This window comes from Mycteria americana, chromosome 2 (assembly GCF_035582795.1).
Source record: "Mycteria americana isolate JAX WOST 10 ecotype Jacksonville Zoo and Gardens chromosome 2, USCA_MyAme_1.0, whole genome shotgun sequence".
NCBI classification, from domain to species: Eukaryota; Metazoa; Chordata; class Aves; order Ciconiiformes; family Ciconiidae; genus Mycteria; species Mycteria americana.
In genome coordinates, this window is record NC_134366.1 from 153,036,381 (window position 1) to 153,053,120 (window position 16,740).

Consider the following 16,740-nt stretch of genomic DNA (forward strand, 5'->3'; position numbering starts at 1 on the left):
TTTGGATAACCTTCAGAAGAAAGCATTGATCCGTGAATTAATTATTGGAACGGCACATAACATAATGGCTACCATTCAGTGTACTACTTATTTATTATTACAGTTGTACTACAGTAATTTTCTTATGTGCTGATTTGTGATTTTGACACTCATTTTATGGTTTTACTATCAATACTATAACAGAAAGGAAAAAGTCTGACCAAGCTAGGAAATGTGTGAGAAGTGTGGGAGCTTTCATTTGTAGAACACACTGTCTCTATGTCTTACTCCAGAAACAAATAATAGGAAACATTTTTGCCCCGAAGAGTTCATATCCTAAGATAAGCAGAGTCTGATTTATTGTGCTGGTTCTGAAATAATCAAAACATACTGTCAGTTTCTTCAGTGTGAGAGTTGAAAGTACAGGGCTGTTGAGCACTATGTTTTCAGTTGCAGTGAACCACATTTTAATATATATTTTCTAAAATATTAGTGTCAAAATTTCACTTTGAGACTTGTTTGTCTGGAACATTTGATAAAACCTCTAATTATCATCTAAATGTCAGAGTAGTCTTAATCTTACAGAATTTATTATGTTTAGGGGTGATGTTCGTTTCAGGTTCATGCAGGGAGCTTATTCAGCCTTGACTATTATTATGCAGGAGCATGTATAGGTCTGTGCTTATCCGTAAAGTGTGTATGGTGCCTTCTTGTTGTTTCTCTTATATCTTTAACGTCACTTCAGTTTGGACTTCAGGGATGTTTAACCTCTTCAGCTTGGATTTAAATAGGTTTTAAATTTATTCTGTGTTACAGGTATTGTTTCTAGCCCAAGTATCCAACCTCTCCACCTGCTTGTTCATGAATATCAAATGTCCAATTACCTCTCAGCTACTGATCTTGGAGGTGTTTTTGTGGACACTGCTGATACTTTTGTTACAAACAGGTCAAAATTAGTCAGGAAAATCACCTACACACTTCTTTAGGAAAATCTTTCAATTGAAAAGACATTATTGTCCAAAATATGATCCTTCTTAATTCAACTACCTATACTCTCTAAATTAATAAAAAACTTGGAGCAGCCATGTAAAATAAAGACTTTAAATTTGATCGAAAATAATTAAGCTGAATGTTCTAAGGTGAATGTTCTTATAGTGTCAATAGGATAATCAATGCAGAGAATCAATTCGGTTATTATGTAAATATTTTTCAGTTATCCAATTGACATGGCATTTATATTTAAATTCTTTAACTCTCTTTTCTTGGAGTTAAATATACTTACATAGTTTAACTAAATTAATCTGTGGAGGTGCCCTCTTTCAAGGAAATAGCTGATTTTACACATATTTGACTGTGTGACTGTGTTAACTCCACTGTTTTGTCAAGAGTGGGTGCAGACAAAGTTATGTATTGTGTATGTGTTGTATATCTTGACTCCTGATGTGTGAGCACATAGTCACTGAATACTAATCCTTTTTTTTAAAGTTTGCCACTTGGTGCAGGGCATATCATTGGGATACTGTTACAAAGATTTAGAAAAAGAAAATAAAAAGTCCGCAGCAGGCAAACTAGGAAAATGCATTAAGGGACCTTGCACTCTAAGACAGGGTGGTGGAAACCTCTGAAGTGGCTGAAGCTGATAATCTTCCCCCTTTCTCAGCACAGTCCCTGGTTAGACCAAGGGAACAGGCATCCCCACAGTGGTTTAGATACAGTTACGCACTGAATGCTATTTTTGGTGAGAAAGAGTGGGAGGCAAGGGGAAAGGAGAGGGCAAGGGGGGTAGAATTTTATCATTGTTTTTTTAAATCCTATTTTATTTTCAGTGCCATTTTCCAGGGTATATTGGGGAGGAAGTTTTTCTACATTAAAAAATGTTGGTGATGGTACACAATTTTAAAAGATTATGATGTTCCTGTACTATGAGAATGGGAATATATAAATTCCTGAGAAAGACAGTTACATACCTTAATCAAAATCTTTTAAAAGTGCTGAAGACTGAAGTCACTTGCTTTTGCTTTCCTTACCAGCTCCCCATGCAGTCTTCAGCCCAGTTCATGTTGGGTAATGCTATATTTTTTTTGAAGATTGTTGCAAAGTATTAATTTAGTAATTGCATTTTTAATCTGTGAAAAGTTTCATGGAGGGATTCAACAGTGATCTCCTTTTTACTCTTTTCCTTTAATGTCTAATCAGGGTTTTGGAAGGGAGGTGATGAGCCACAAAATGCAGAACTCTGAGCTTGTTAATGATATTTGGTTAAACATTTCTAATGGCAAGGGTAATTTCTTCTCCTTTGTAAGTATGGCAAGGTTTTACCTGTAACCTGAAGTTTTTACAGACTTTGACAGACATTTGGTAAGCAGCATGTATTACCACAAAACATGAACAAATTTGTTCATCTAGTGTATGTTGGGTACCTACACAATTTAGTGTATTAAGGTAATTTAAGTTGGTTTTTTTTTTGATCTGCTTATAAATTTTTCTTGAAGTGCCTTTCATTTAAAACTATGTGCCCTAAAGGATGTAGGTCTCTGCCTTTCAGATGGGTTAGAACTTCTTTGGTCAGGTGATGGAAGCATCAGCTTGTAAAGAATGGTTTTAAAAATATCTCCTTGGTAGGCATTTGTTAGTACCAGACTTTTCGTAAGATTTTTCACTTTTATAGCAACTATCACAAGCATCACAAAGAGAGAGATACCCTCTTTTTACTACTTACAGGACTTGGCTTCTGCATAATCTTTTTTACTTTTCAGAATACTGTATAGTGTGGTGTAGTCACAGTAGTCCTATGAATTAGTAGTATCTCCATTTTCAGACCTCTGTGCAAGAAATAGCAGTATCTAACTTAAAATCCATAAACTGAATTTGTAGTTCTGTGTTCATTCTTTGCTTTTCACTAGGTTTGCATTGAGAAGACATTTGCTAATTACCAAATGATTTTGGAATAGTTCAAATCTGCTAGTAATTGGAGGCAGTTATTGAAAAGAGAGAGAGAATACTGTCTTCCCTTCCAAGACTGTGTGTTGGCGTCTTGACTCTTGAGAGAGCTGCTGGCTCTTTACTGTCATCTGGGCTAGAAATCAGAATCGCAAACAAAAGATTGATTTGAGGATTTCCAGTCCTCTCAGCTTCAACAAAAGGGCTAGAAAAATCTTCCATCCTAGTCTATCCTCTTCTAACCACCTCAGTGAAGTGGTTAGGTGGTAAGGAGAGCATAGAAAGCTACTGAGCAAAGGACTGTAACTACTGGCTTGTAACATTTTTAAATGAAGGTGACGTAGAGTGTTACATACTTTAATCTCAACTCAGTCTTTCTAGGAGACATTAGGTACACCCAGATTATTCCTGCAGATCAGATCTCCTTGTGCTTATAGGTCTGTGGATGGCAAAGTTGTGAATCTTGAGAGCACTGTTGGGTTTGAGATAGATATTAAGATATTTATCCCTGCCAAGGATGGCTGATTCTGAAATCTGGATTTCCCCAGACTTCACTGGAGAAGAACTAGATACCTGTTTAATTTCAGACATCTAGGAGGTGTAGAATGTGTTTTATGGGTTATTTTCATGGATTTAGGCACCTGAATTCTGCCCACATGTTTTTGTGGCTATGTATCCAAGTATGTAAAAGTGGAGAAGAGGTCTGATAACAGAGTGCTTGTTGGTTTACTTGTGACCAATGCATCTTTTGGGAAGCACGCCTTATGGTTTTGGCATAGTAGATTTTAGAGAGGAGCTTTTACTGATGGGAGTAGATTTAAGAATAGAAAAGTATTAGGAGTTTAAAGGGCTAAGAAAAATTTTTATGTTAATGTTTTTGCTACCTTTTCTCCTGCTTCCGTTTTTCTTGTTCTCTTTCCTCTTCTTTTTGTTCTGTTTTATTCATTCTCTGTGCCAGTGGGACTAGCCATAATCTTTGAGGAATTTTAGTACATGGAGAGGATCTAACATCAAAAAGTGTTCACTGAGACTTGAGATCTAACCTAATGGTGCTAGCTCCTGGAAAAGATCAAAGGGGTCTGGCACTTGCACTGTGTAGGCTTGCAGAGGAACACAAGAGGAATGGTGCTATGAATGTTTCAAAGGGCAGAGGTTCCTGATGACAAAGTGCAAGGTGCAAAAATTCTTTATTGTTGACAAGTAGAAAAATCCTGGCTTGTTTTCAAGTGAAGCAGTATATGGAGTTATGATCTGTGCAAAAAAATTGTGATAAAAGCTTCAAGCTCTTCTAACATTTTAGAATTAATTTGGTGCTTGTGCAAAGTATCGAGTGAATTCCTATAATGACAGAAATAATCAAAACTGAATATAGGTGGTAAAGTATTTAATATTCTGCACTGTTAGAATGCATTGTCCCAGTCACTATTGATCAGACACATTATCTGCAGCCTGTTGGTGGTTTTAGTAAACAGGTATCAATCGGAAATTGTTTCTAGTGAATAACTAGAACTGGCATTTTTCTTGGCAGAGTTTTGAGAGGATAAGATTGAAAAAATGTGGGAAGGTAAAATGAAGACAGGTAGTCTGGAAGAAGCAGAATGCAGTCATACTGCCTGGGGTTTTTCAGTTGGTCTGTTGAGTAAATGGAGGTCTGGGGTTTTTTTGAGCTGTCAATCCACTTCTTTTAAGCAATTATTAGTTGCTGATTTTTGAAAGGAGGGGAGAAAACAATGCATATATATGGGAGTACGCAATCTAGTAAAATGCAGAGCAGTTCTTGTAACCAAAGGAAATACAACTGTGTGTGTGTATGTAGACAGGGTTTAAGAATCTGGAGTCTCTTCAGTCCTTTTCTGTCTAGAAAAAGCTATTTAGACCACAGCAGTGTTAAAAACACATTCTGTGTATTTCATCTAATATGTCATTATTTCTGTCAGTTACTACAGCTTCTACTCCTAATTTCATCTGATTGAAGAGTCTTTTGGAAAGAGAGTAGGAGGCATTAGCCTATGATTTGCTGATTTAGATCCAGAATCTCTATCTATTCAATCTCTATCTATTCTCTGACCTTGAAAGGTAAATATCTGTGCTGTACACCTGAAGGGTCCAGGCCTGTTGATCCACAACATCAGTATTAGTTTACTTTCATATGGTAGAATCTATTTTTTTCAATAGATTTTTTCATAATTTCTTTTCAAGTTGTAGCTTGCCCTCCATGGTTGTTATAAAGTCACGTTGCCTAATCCAGGGACTGAAGGATGTATGGAGAGTGCTCAAGGAATGCGTCACAGTTATATAATAATGGACGCTGTTGTCCTCACATAACTGCAGTGTTGGAAAGTGTATAGTGAATGAGACACAGAATTGTAGGAGGAGAAAAGATTATTTCATAGGATATATATTTTGAATTGTGGGGTCAAATTATATCTTGACTTAGAACACAGTGTTCCTATAAAATGCTGGGAAAATGATTTTAAATGCAGGTTTTCAAAGTGTCTTCTAATGGGCAATGTTTTGTATTTAATGGTGCTAAACTAAAAATCCGATTCTAAGATTTTAAAAAATACCAAGGGTTTGCAGCTGCAATTGAAGTCACCAAACATATACTGTTAAGATGGTAGATCCTCTTGAAAAAAACATACCAAAGATTTCAAACGGCACACTCAGAATTAGTATGCACTATTGCAATTTTGATCTTAATCTATTTTGATGTCAGTTCCACATGTGAAAAAAATTGACCATGGACACTGTCCAAAGGAAAGATGTTGATTGTAATCTGATTATGTGAAGTGCTCAAATTTCCTTTGTTTAGTTCAATAGAAAAATTCACAATGAATTAATGATTTAAAAGTGTCCAGTAAATATGTTTGGGAGTCATGTACGGAGAGAAATATGAGGAACCACGGATTAGCTGCATATTCAGTTTTCTTTGTCCAGTTGCCAAGCAGTTGATATTTACACTGTCTAGCTCTAGGCATGTGACTTAGGAGCTCTGAATCATTGTCTGGGAATGTTTCCTTCTCACAGTTGACCATATAGAGCTTTTAGACTCTTAATGTTGGGGGATCTGAATTAAATGTCCTAAGCTGCCTAGTGAAAAAAGTATGGATATGCTTCAATTCCCTGTCCCTCCCACCCCTCCGTGTAAATTTCCTGTGTTGAAAAACTAGTATGGGATTTCTTGGTTAAAGACAACATGATTAAGATGCATGGTAGAGTGGAATTGCGACTGCATGAGAAGTTTTTATTTTCATATTTCTTAACTTTGGAGTATATCTGTTGGTTTTTTTTTTTTTTTTTTTTTTTGGTGCTGGAACATTTCTTTGTATATAAATTTCTAAAGTTCTCAAGGGGCAAAACCATGCTGCATGTTCAGTTTTCCCTTTCTGTAGTGAATTTTGGAAAATTTTTAGTGTGTCTTAGTGTCCACTTATTTAGTTCTTGTGTAGTCACTGAACCCTGTTTATAGAGATATTCACTGTGATATTGTATGGAGGACATGTGGATCTATTTTGGTGAGCTTTAATTTTCTGTCCAACATTAAGCATCTGCTTAAATTGGGAGCCTGCACTGCCTGTTTAGTTAGGTAAGAGAGTATTCTCCACAGAGACATTCAGAATATCTATTTAGGAACCTTTCTGGGTTTTTTTTTTACATATAGGGAAGCTAGATCCTAACTTGATATTTAAGACACATATCTGCAATTAGAGAATGTAAATATTCCTGTGAGTATATGTCTTCATTCTTGGGTTCAGTGGAGAAGAATTGCATAGAACATCAGCTTGCTCACTCAAATTGAAGCATGTATTTCAGATAGAATATTTTCCTGAAGACAATGGACAAATATTACTCAGTACTATACAGACATAGTGTATGTATCATCTAAATTTTTTTTTAGCAAGTCCTAGTAAATGTTAATGAGAGTAAAATTAATTATCTTTCCTTCCTTAGTTTTTAGAGTTACATTGTCTGCAGACCCTGACATCACTGTAGTTTAATAAGTATAGTGCAGATTTTCCTTTAATCTATTAGTTCAGGATATTGCATTTTAAATGGCATGTTACATGTTATAAATTCACTTTGAATTATGATAGGTAATTTGATTGTAAATAAAAATTAGAAAATAGATTATAGTTAATATAAACAAAACACCTTCCTTTGCTTTTATAGCTGAATGTATTGCTGGAAATGTTTTAACATGATATTCTGTCCAAAGAATTGGAAGCCAGTTATAGAACCTTACCGATTTCATTTTGTAACTAAAAGTTTTAGATACTTGGCATTCCCCATTTTTAATCCTAAATGGAAATAAGCACAGAATACAATTTAATATAAATATACAACAAATATTAAATGAATTCCTTTTAACTTAAAGTAAGAACTTTCTCCTGCCCATGTGATACAGATTATAGAACTTCAAGGTAGTTGTTTCACAACATGTTGCACTCAGTTGTGCAAACTTATTTTTTTAGGGTCAAAGAAGAGCAAAAACCACAGCTGACACAGTAAGTAAAATATCTTAAAAATGCAGTAGGCTTGACTTTTCTACCTTTGCCATGTTCTGCTTTCTGCACCTTTGATGGTATTAGCTTTCACTAATACCTGATAGGCTGCAGGTAGTTTGTCATCTGCTTCCTGACTGGCTTGTAAGAGAGCTGCCTGCAGCTTCTTACTTCATCCACATGTTAGCTGGATGTAGGTTCTTGCTGCCTGCTTGTGAACTGGTGAACTGTAAAACTTTATTTCCCTTACATCCTTAGTGGCTGACTTAGTATTGCAGCTAACATTCCCATTGGCTCTAGCTTTTCCGTTTGTATATTTCTATTAACATTGGATAAGAAAACATTTAAACTAGTGTGGTTTTATTGGTTATTCAGTCACATTATTTGCTTATTTAAACAGGTGGTTTCCCTTTAGTGGGATCACTGAGCTGGTAAATAACGTTCTTCAACCACAGCAAAAACAGCAAAATGAAAAGGAGCCCCAGACGTAAGTAAGCTGCTCTCTGTAGACTAAGTAATGTCTGTATAGCATTAAAACATACTGGAGAGTATGTTTAAAATAATTGCCCATTTAGAACATCCTGCTGAGGGCATTTTACAAGCTAACATCATTTGCTTTCTGACCCCTCATTTGCAAAGGGAAAACTGAAAATCAGGTTGTACTCTCCTTATCAGTAACTTAAGTGACTACATTAGAATACAGTCTGAGGAGTTACTACTGCTCTGTTTGCCTTTTTCTGCAAATGCTCCATACATGAAACTCCCAGTGAAGTGATGAGTTTTCTGTGCATGAGGAGCTGGAATGATAAGACATGTAGTATTGTATATAGCATGTCTATGCACATGCATGGTATTTGTGATATTGGTCATGCATAGAATGCTATACAAATCTACATAATATGTTTGAAGCACTTTTTAAGGATCAGGAAAATGTCATTTCATTTTTTTCCATGCTTCTAAAATATCTGTAAAGTTTCAAAACTTTAGCAGATATAGGTGAAATCTTGGTTCTGTCAAAGCTGAGGGAATTTTGACTTTGATGGGGCCGGTATTTCATCCATGGACCTTTTACAGTGCTAAGCCAGTATGAGAGGCATATGAAAAATTTTACTTCTCTTGCTATCTGAAACTTTTAAGATTTAACAGAAACTGGCAAAGCTAGGACATTCAGTCTTAGAGTAGAACATAAAGCATGGAGCTGAAAATATTCTTTTCATAATGAGAAACTAAAAATATTTATTATTTCAAGTTTTCAAATTCTTAAATTGTGACTTCTAATATTATTTAAGCTTTAAACAGTTAAGTTGCTGTCTTTTCTATCTTCTAAAAGGGAATGCCTTGTAAATTCAGATGATAAAAGAAATGTTTGCTTTTGAACCCATGCATAACTGGTTTAAAACTTGAGTATTATTTGTTGTTAATTATTTTCCAGGCAGAATCAGTTTTAGTTTATTTTAAAATATGTATATTTAAGTGGAGTTTCATACTTGCAGGCCATGAAAGCTGTGAATTATTTTTTCAGAATATACAGTGAGAAATTTTCACAAAATTAAATGGAGAAATAGGTCATAAAATTTATATTCTCTAAAGCAGTGTATTATTCTGAGCTCTGCTTCTGATATCCTCACTTAAGTTCTTATAAAATGGCCTATAATATTAGTAGTGGAGTTTTCTTTATTGGTTATTGTTAGATACTGGAAATACTACATTTTGTTCACAACACCTCAGTACCTCCTTTGTATTCCCAGTTTCCTTCATGCAGCAAAGTTTGTTCTGCTTACCAGTGTTGTACATATGAAGCATATGGCTTTGAAGAAACTGAAAATACTATATATTCAGTGTAAACAGTTGAGTTATAGTTGCCAAAAAGTATTTATAAATGGTTACTGATATTATGGAAGGATTTTTTTGAACAGTGATCTCTTTGGGAACCAGCTTCATTCAGTGTTTTAATTAAATAATTAAGTTGTATACTCATTGAATTTACAGATGGCACAAGGCTGGGAGAACTGTAACATCTAATAGCAGGATTATATTCCAAAATTATCCTGAAAAATCCAAGCCATGGTTATGATGTTATGATGCCATTCAAAAGTATAAATGCAAGGTTGAGTAGTTATGTAGGGATAGTTTATGTGGTTGACATAGGATAGAGAAAAATGGTATAGGCAGAATTTCTTTGGCAGAGAATCTAGGAGACATAATAGTATGTAACTTGAGCAGGAGCCAATATCGTGCAAGAGATAAATATCATACTGGAATGTATAGACACTCGCCTGGAAGTGCTGTGAAGAAGTTTTCACTCTGCTAACCTTTGGTAAGGTCTCACCTGGAATAGTGTGCCCTTTTTTGGACACCATCTTTCAAAAATGATGTGGAGCAGTTGGAATTTGGTGGAGAGTAATAAGAATGAATAATCAGATGTCTAAGAAACATGGAATGTATACGGAAAGATTGAAACATATGAGGTTATTTAGCTCCTGAAGAGAAAATCCCAGGGGTTGGAGGAGATGGACAAATCTTTAATTATGCAGAAAGTTGCTGAAAAATGGAAGGAAATAATCTCTTCTCCATGCTTCTGGTGGTGAAGCAGAAAGGAGTAAACTTAAGTTGCATCAGGGAGGATTCAGCTTGGTAGGGAAAACTTCTTAACAGAAATAAAACTTAAAATGCTTGCATAGTTTGCCTAGGGCTTGTGTGGAAGCTGCATCACTGAAAATCTTAAGGAGTGGATTTGGCAAGTACCTGCTAGCAGAGACACAAGTGTAGCTGCTCCTGTGCTGGGACAAGAGAATGGACTAAGAGACTTTTTAAAGTGTCTTCCAGCACTGTTTATTTGTGATAATTTCATTAATTAATTAATAAACGATTTATTCTTGTGATTATTGTAAACTTTCAGGGACAAAACTGAACAGAAATACTAATGGTGCAACTTCTTTCTTTAATTTCTTTTTCTGACTTTAATGCCTTGCAGAGAACTGTTGTACCTGGGAACGTTGTGGGATGCTGGGGAGCAGCATGGAGCTCTGTATGTCTGAAGAAATTTTTACCACCATCCATATGTATCAGAGCTTTTTCCACTTAAAATCACTGTCAGTATCTAAGTCTGTAATGGATTTCAAGATATGTCTGGCTGTCCAATTTTGCTGATGAAAAAACTTATTTACAGTTAATCTGGGGAGGATGAAGTGTGGTGGGAGAAGGCAGAAAAGGAATCATAGCAGTGGTTGAAAACATAAGGTATCATGTTACAAATTTCCATTTTGCTCTGGTGAAAGTATTTTTGAAGAACAGTTGACCGAGTGTCCTCATGGGCAGAGGCAGGATTAGTCTGACACCCTTGGACATGAATTCTGTACCACAGAATCACAGAATGGTTGAGGTTGGAAGGGGCCTCTGGAGGTTGTTTTGTCCAACCCCCCCTGCTCAAGCCAGGTCACCTAGAGCTGGTTGTCCAGGACCATGTCCAAATGACTTTTGAATATCTCCAGGGGTGGAGACTCTAGAACCTCTCTGGGCTAGAGATACATGTGCTAGTGCTCAGTCACCCCTACAGTGAAAAGTGTTTCCTGATGTTCAGATGGAACCTCCTGTGTTTCAGTTTGTGCCCTTTGCCTCTGGTCCTGTCACTGGGCACTACCGAAAAAAGCCTGGCTCCGTCCTCTTTGCACCCTCCCTTCAGATATTTGTGTATATTAATAAGATTCCTCCCTGAACTTTTTCTTCTCTAGGCTAAACAGTCCCAGCTCTCTCAGCCTGTCCTCATAAGAGAGATGGTCCAGTCCCTTAATCATCTTTGTGGCCTTTTGCTGGACTCTCTCCAGGATGTCTATGTCTCTCTTGAACTGGGGAGACCAGAACTAGACACAGTACTCCAGGTGTGGCCTCACCAGTGCTGAATAGAGGGGAAGGATCACCTCCCTTGCCCTGCTGGCAACACCCCTCCTAATGCATCCCAGATACAATTCCCGTTTTTTATTGCAAGAGCACCTTTCTGGCTCATGTTCAACTACCAGGACCCACAGGTCCTTTTCTGCAGAGCTGCTTTCCAGCTGGGCAGCCCCCAGCATATACTGATGCATGGGGTTGTTCCTCCCCAGGTGCAGGACTTTGCACTTCCCCTTGTTGAACTTCATGAGATTCCTGTCAGCCCATGTCTCCAGCCTGTTGAGGTCCCTCTGGGTGGCAGCACAACCTTCTGGTATATCAGCCACTCCTCCCAGGTTGATGTCACCTGCAAACTTGCTAAGGGTACGCACTGCCCCATCATCCAGATCGTTAAAGAAGATATTGAACAGGACTGGACCGAGTATTGACCCCTGGGGTACACCACTAGTTACTAGCCTCCAATCAGACTTCGTGCCACTGATCACCACCTTCTGGGCCCAGCCATTCAGCCAGTTTTCAATCCACTGCACTGTCTACTCATCCAGCCCATACATCATCAGCTTCTCTGTGAGATTCTTATGGGAGACAGTGTGGAAAGCATTACTGGAGTCAAGGTAGACAATATTCACTGCTCTCCCCTCATCCAGTCATTTCATTGTAGAAGGTTATCAGGTCGGTCAAGCATGACTTCCCCTTGGGGAATGCATGCTGACTACTCCTGATCACCTTTTTGTCCTTCATGTGCCTGGAAATGGTTCCCAGGATTAGTTGTACCATCGCCTTCCCAGGAATCGATGTGAAGCTGACCAGCCTGTGGTTCCCTCGGTCCTCCTTCTGGCCCTTCTTGAAGGTAGGAGTGACATTTGCTTTCCTCCAGTCATCAGGCACCTCTCCCAATCTCCATGGTCATTCAAAGATTATTGAGAGTGGTCTTGCGTATCTTGTCTTCGTTGATGAAGAATACTTTTATCTCCAGCTCGTGTGTACTTCATCATGAGTTTTATCTGCAGTGCTCAAGATATTTCCATGTTGTCATCTGTACAGAGTAGAAATCCTTAGCTGCCCCCTGAAGCAACTACTTTTGATGCTCAGCAATTAGCCTGTCAATTTTTGTTTCTTCAGATTCATATGACATATTATTTTGAAAAAGTTATATTCAGATTGTTCCTCATTAGGATTTGGTGGTGTTCTTTGTGCCTAAGGGTTTGACTTGGAGTTTATAGTTTTGTTTTGTATGAATCTTGGAACATTATGTAATGGTAATAAGCTCCAATCAAAATAGAGGAATTCCCATACTAAGAGGCACTAAAGATTCAGCTAGTCTAATAGTGTATTGGCAGTGCCCAGCAATGGATATTTAAGAATGCACTTAAGGAGGAGGGCATGCATAGACTAATTCTGATACAGCCACTTGACTTCAGGTATTTTAGTGGCTTCCTGAGGCAAAGGCTGCATGCATATTGCTGTATTTATTTCATGGCCATTAGGAATCTATCTGCCATAAGTATTTTCAGTCCCATTTTAAACCTATTTATATTTTTGGCTTCAGAACTTGGTGAAAATGAATTATACAATTTAGTTATGTGCTTTATAGAAGAGTGGTTACCCTTTGTTTCCTTTAAACCTGCTGCCTATTAATTTCATTGGGGAGTCCTAGTCTTGTGTTATGTAATTCCTTAGGTACTTTGTCTATACTATGCATAACATTTACACATTTCTATTATATTCCAAGCAGTCTTTTATGTTCCATACAGTCTTCCTTTTAAGCTGAAGAGTCAGCATTTCTCCTTCTATGAAAGGTACTTTGTGCTTCTGATCATCCTTGTTGCCTTGTCTCTGTTTAAAAATTCTATTAGATCTTGTTGAGTTAAGGGTGACAAGCATCACTCACAGTATTCAGGATCAAGAACTCTGTGATTTTATACAGTGGCTTAGGAAAGTTTCTAGTGTTTCCTGCTTAAAGATATCCAAATATTGAAAAGATGGTGGGTTTTTTTCTGTTTTCACATGAACAATTCTTTTATTTTCAGGCTCAAAGTGAGTCTCTGGTTGGTTTGGTTGCTTGCTAAGAACTGTAAGAGAACTATCATTGACTTTGGCTGCAGGAATCGAGCCTTTCTTCTTGCTTTGATAATTATGAGGTCATTATTAATACACATTAGACAAAATACAGTCAGCATCAAAAGCCATTAAGCATAATGCCTTTTGTACCTAAAATATTTCAAAATAAATATATTAAAATCTTTAATTGCCTTTTTGTACATTCACTAGACTAATTCTGCGGGAGATAAAAAATGTACATTGCTTAGCACAACATGGAGGATTTTTTCTTCTAAAAATGGCTTGTTAATAAATAGATATTTTTATGTTTTTCTTGAAGTTATGTTGTCATTATAGGGAAATGAAGATTGAAAATTACTGTAAAATGATACTTAGTAAAACCTTTTCCTGCATATTTTTCTGTAAGCTAAATTAATTTTTCTATTGGTAGAGCACTTCAGCAAACGAGTAAAATTTTCAGTAAAATGCCTTCTCCTGTAGTCTTGAGGAGATAGATTTTTTTTTTTCAATTGAGTTCCACAAACTACTGTAAATGAAAGAAATTACCTATCAAGAATGCTTGATTTTTACATTTTAATTCCTTTGCTAGTTGAAATGTCGAGTAATACCGGATTTTCACAATATATACCCGTTCTCTGTGATTACACACATAGTTTTGTTGACATGCCCTGTGCTGTTGATATAAAATAGAATAGAATAGTTCCAGTAGGAAGGGACCTACAACAATCACCTAGTCCAACTGCCTAACTACTTCAGGGCTCACCAAAAGCTAAAGCATGTTATTAGGGGTATTGTCCAAATGCCTCTTAAACACTGACAGGTTTGGGGCATTGACCACCTCTCTAGGAAGCCTGTTCCAGTGTTTGACCACCCTTTCAGTAAAGAAATACGTCCTAATGTCCTGTCTGAACCTCCCCTGGTGGAGCTTTGAACCATTCCCACACGTCCTGTCACTGGATACCAGGGAGAAGAGATCAGCACCTCAGTGGCTCTAGATGTAATGGAAAAGTTCTCAGTATATGAATGTATGTACTGTAAAGAACAGGTACTGTATTTATAAAGAAGACAGTGTCATTATTCCACATCTCCTTTAAGGCACCGTTGCATAAAGTTGTGCAAAAGAGCAGAATAAATTGTAAGATGCAATACATACAACACTTTTTTTGGTTTATGGTGCAAATTCAGTCTTATTAGTCTCCAAATTCAGCATTTGACAAGTAGACTTTCTTAGGTTAGATATTATTTTCTTCATAAAATTAGAAATGTCTGGTAAGGAAATATTACTGGATATTTTAGTCTTTGAAATAGATTGCTCCATTTATAAGAATCTTTAATGAATTCTAGTTAAGATAGATTGGCATTTCTCAAATACTTGACATAAATCAATGGATCATTATTTTTGTATTCTAAATTTACTATGTAAACAATATGTCTGCAGACCACTAGGTAGGTTTGAATTTCTTCAGATTATCTACCTCAGGTGTGATAGCAAGCCTACATAAACAACTATTTAGTAAAATTTACACCATATATAGTAATCAGGTTTTATTTGCAGTCTGTGTAGTTCCTGTTCAGTATGGTTTTTAATAGAACCTGTTGAAAATAACACTCCACTTGAAGGAATATTTTTCTTAAAGAGAAAAATATGTCTCTGCAGCCAATACACTTGTGAAATTGGAGTCATGAGAAGTCTAGGACTCTACTGTGTTTATTTTCTTAGGAAGTGAGATGGAAAGAAAATGGAGAGTAAATGAGCTAAAAATGAAATTACGATTTGCAGTATGAAAAAAAGAAACAGGGAGATTGTAGATATCTCTAAGTCAAACATAAATCCACAAAATATCTTCTTAACTATAAAACTGTTTTTGTCTCCATAATAAAGTAAATGCAAGGTACCTGAACAACCTCTGTTGTGTGATTCTGATGACTGATCGTGACTCTTACTGTTATGAGACTGTTAAATTTATACCATTTGCAGCATAAGATTATGGTTGCCTGACTTGTAAAGATGCCCTAGATTTTTTCAGATTTTTTCCTCATAGTATTTAATACAAGAAAGACTTATTTATGTTGGTTGGATTGTTCAAAATGTTAGTGAGGCTAAGACAGTAGTCATCAATATGGTGGATGTCAGTTTTATCAGAAGGCAAAAATAAACATGTTGGGGACAGGTAAATATAGTGATCATAAGAAATACATTTCCATATTTAAGTTGGAATCCAACTGATCTATTTTAATCCTAAAATATACACAGATTTGTAATTCTGCGGACGAACACACAGAATGTGATAGTTCAAAGATAATAGATTCACATTAAAAAATACTCGGGGACAATGTGACTAACCTATTGTTTAAGAAAATATCTATTTGTAAAAGAAAAAAGTAATCTTTAAACAAAAATCAGGTAGTATGGTATAATGAGGAATTCCTTGAGGATCTGGGATTAAAAAACAGACTTGCAAGTAGAAAGAGAAGAACACAACCAAAAATACTTAGCTGGCCAGCAGTTAACATTATGGGCAAGGAAAAGGTGAAAAAAGCCCCCCAAACTGAGATAATCCAAATGTATATACTTTACTCAAATAAGAAATTGGTTAAAATAGTAATAAAGGAAAATAATTCCACTTATTTATAAGGTAGGGCTGAAATGAAGCTATATCTGAATTATTAATATACTAAAGTGTCTAGATATTTTGTGTTATGCAACGTAATAAGAAGTAAAAATAATTGGTATGACGGAAGAACAGAATGTTTCCATAGGTATATACTTTTAGGTGTAAATAAACCCGTTGCTATCTAGACAATACAGACTTCAATATGTTGTTACATAATTAAATCAGCTCCTAAAAGCTTTGTGTGAGAGTATTTCTGTTGTAATTTTTGAAATTTCTCAGAGTTTGTGGATGTCACGGGCTGTGGTGCTACTAATATGCTGACAACATCCTGCTTTGAACTGCTTTCCAAAAGAACTGGACAGTACCCCTAGAGGGATGACAGGTTGTCTGAATGAGATAAGCAAATAGATTTAGAAAATGCTGGCTTCAGCTTAACTTAAACAAGAGAGAAGTGATACTCTTACTATAATAAGAGAAAAGCATGTTAAGCATGCAGCTGAATTAGTGACCTCAGTCTCCAATGGAACTTGCCTTCATGACAGTGGCAAAAGGTGTTCTTGCAAGACATAGAGGCTATCCACTCATTTTGGCATTGGCCATAACCATAATGGATATTTTCTTTCTTTTTTTTTTTTTTTTTCCCCAAAGAAGAGTTCTGCATTTCATTCTGTGAAGAACTGACAATAAAGGTCATACAGCAAGTTCAATTTTTATGAAGTTTATCAAGTCTTGTCTTAGGAAGGTCAAAACTTCTA

The 16,740-nt window shown here is 36.3% G+C and overlaps 1 protein-coding gene across 11 annotated transcripts in view; it reads left to right on the forward strand.

The window, feature by feature from the left end:
• Positions 1-16,740, forward strand: part of RIMS2 (regulating synaptic membrane exocytosis 2) — a 495,218-nt gene that overhangs the window by 57,504 nt on the left and 420,974 nt on the right. For all 11 annotated transcript variants that reach the window (XM_075495103.1, XM_075495092.1, XM_075495093.1 and 8 more), the window contains exons 2-3: positions 7,392-7,424; positions 7,822-7,908. In XM_075495103.1, coding sequence (XP_075351218.1) covers positions 7,392-7,424; positions 7,822-7,908 — 120 coding nt within the window. The remainder of the gene's footprint in view (positions 1-7,391; positions 7,425-7,821; positions 7,909-16,740) is intronic.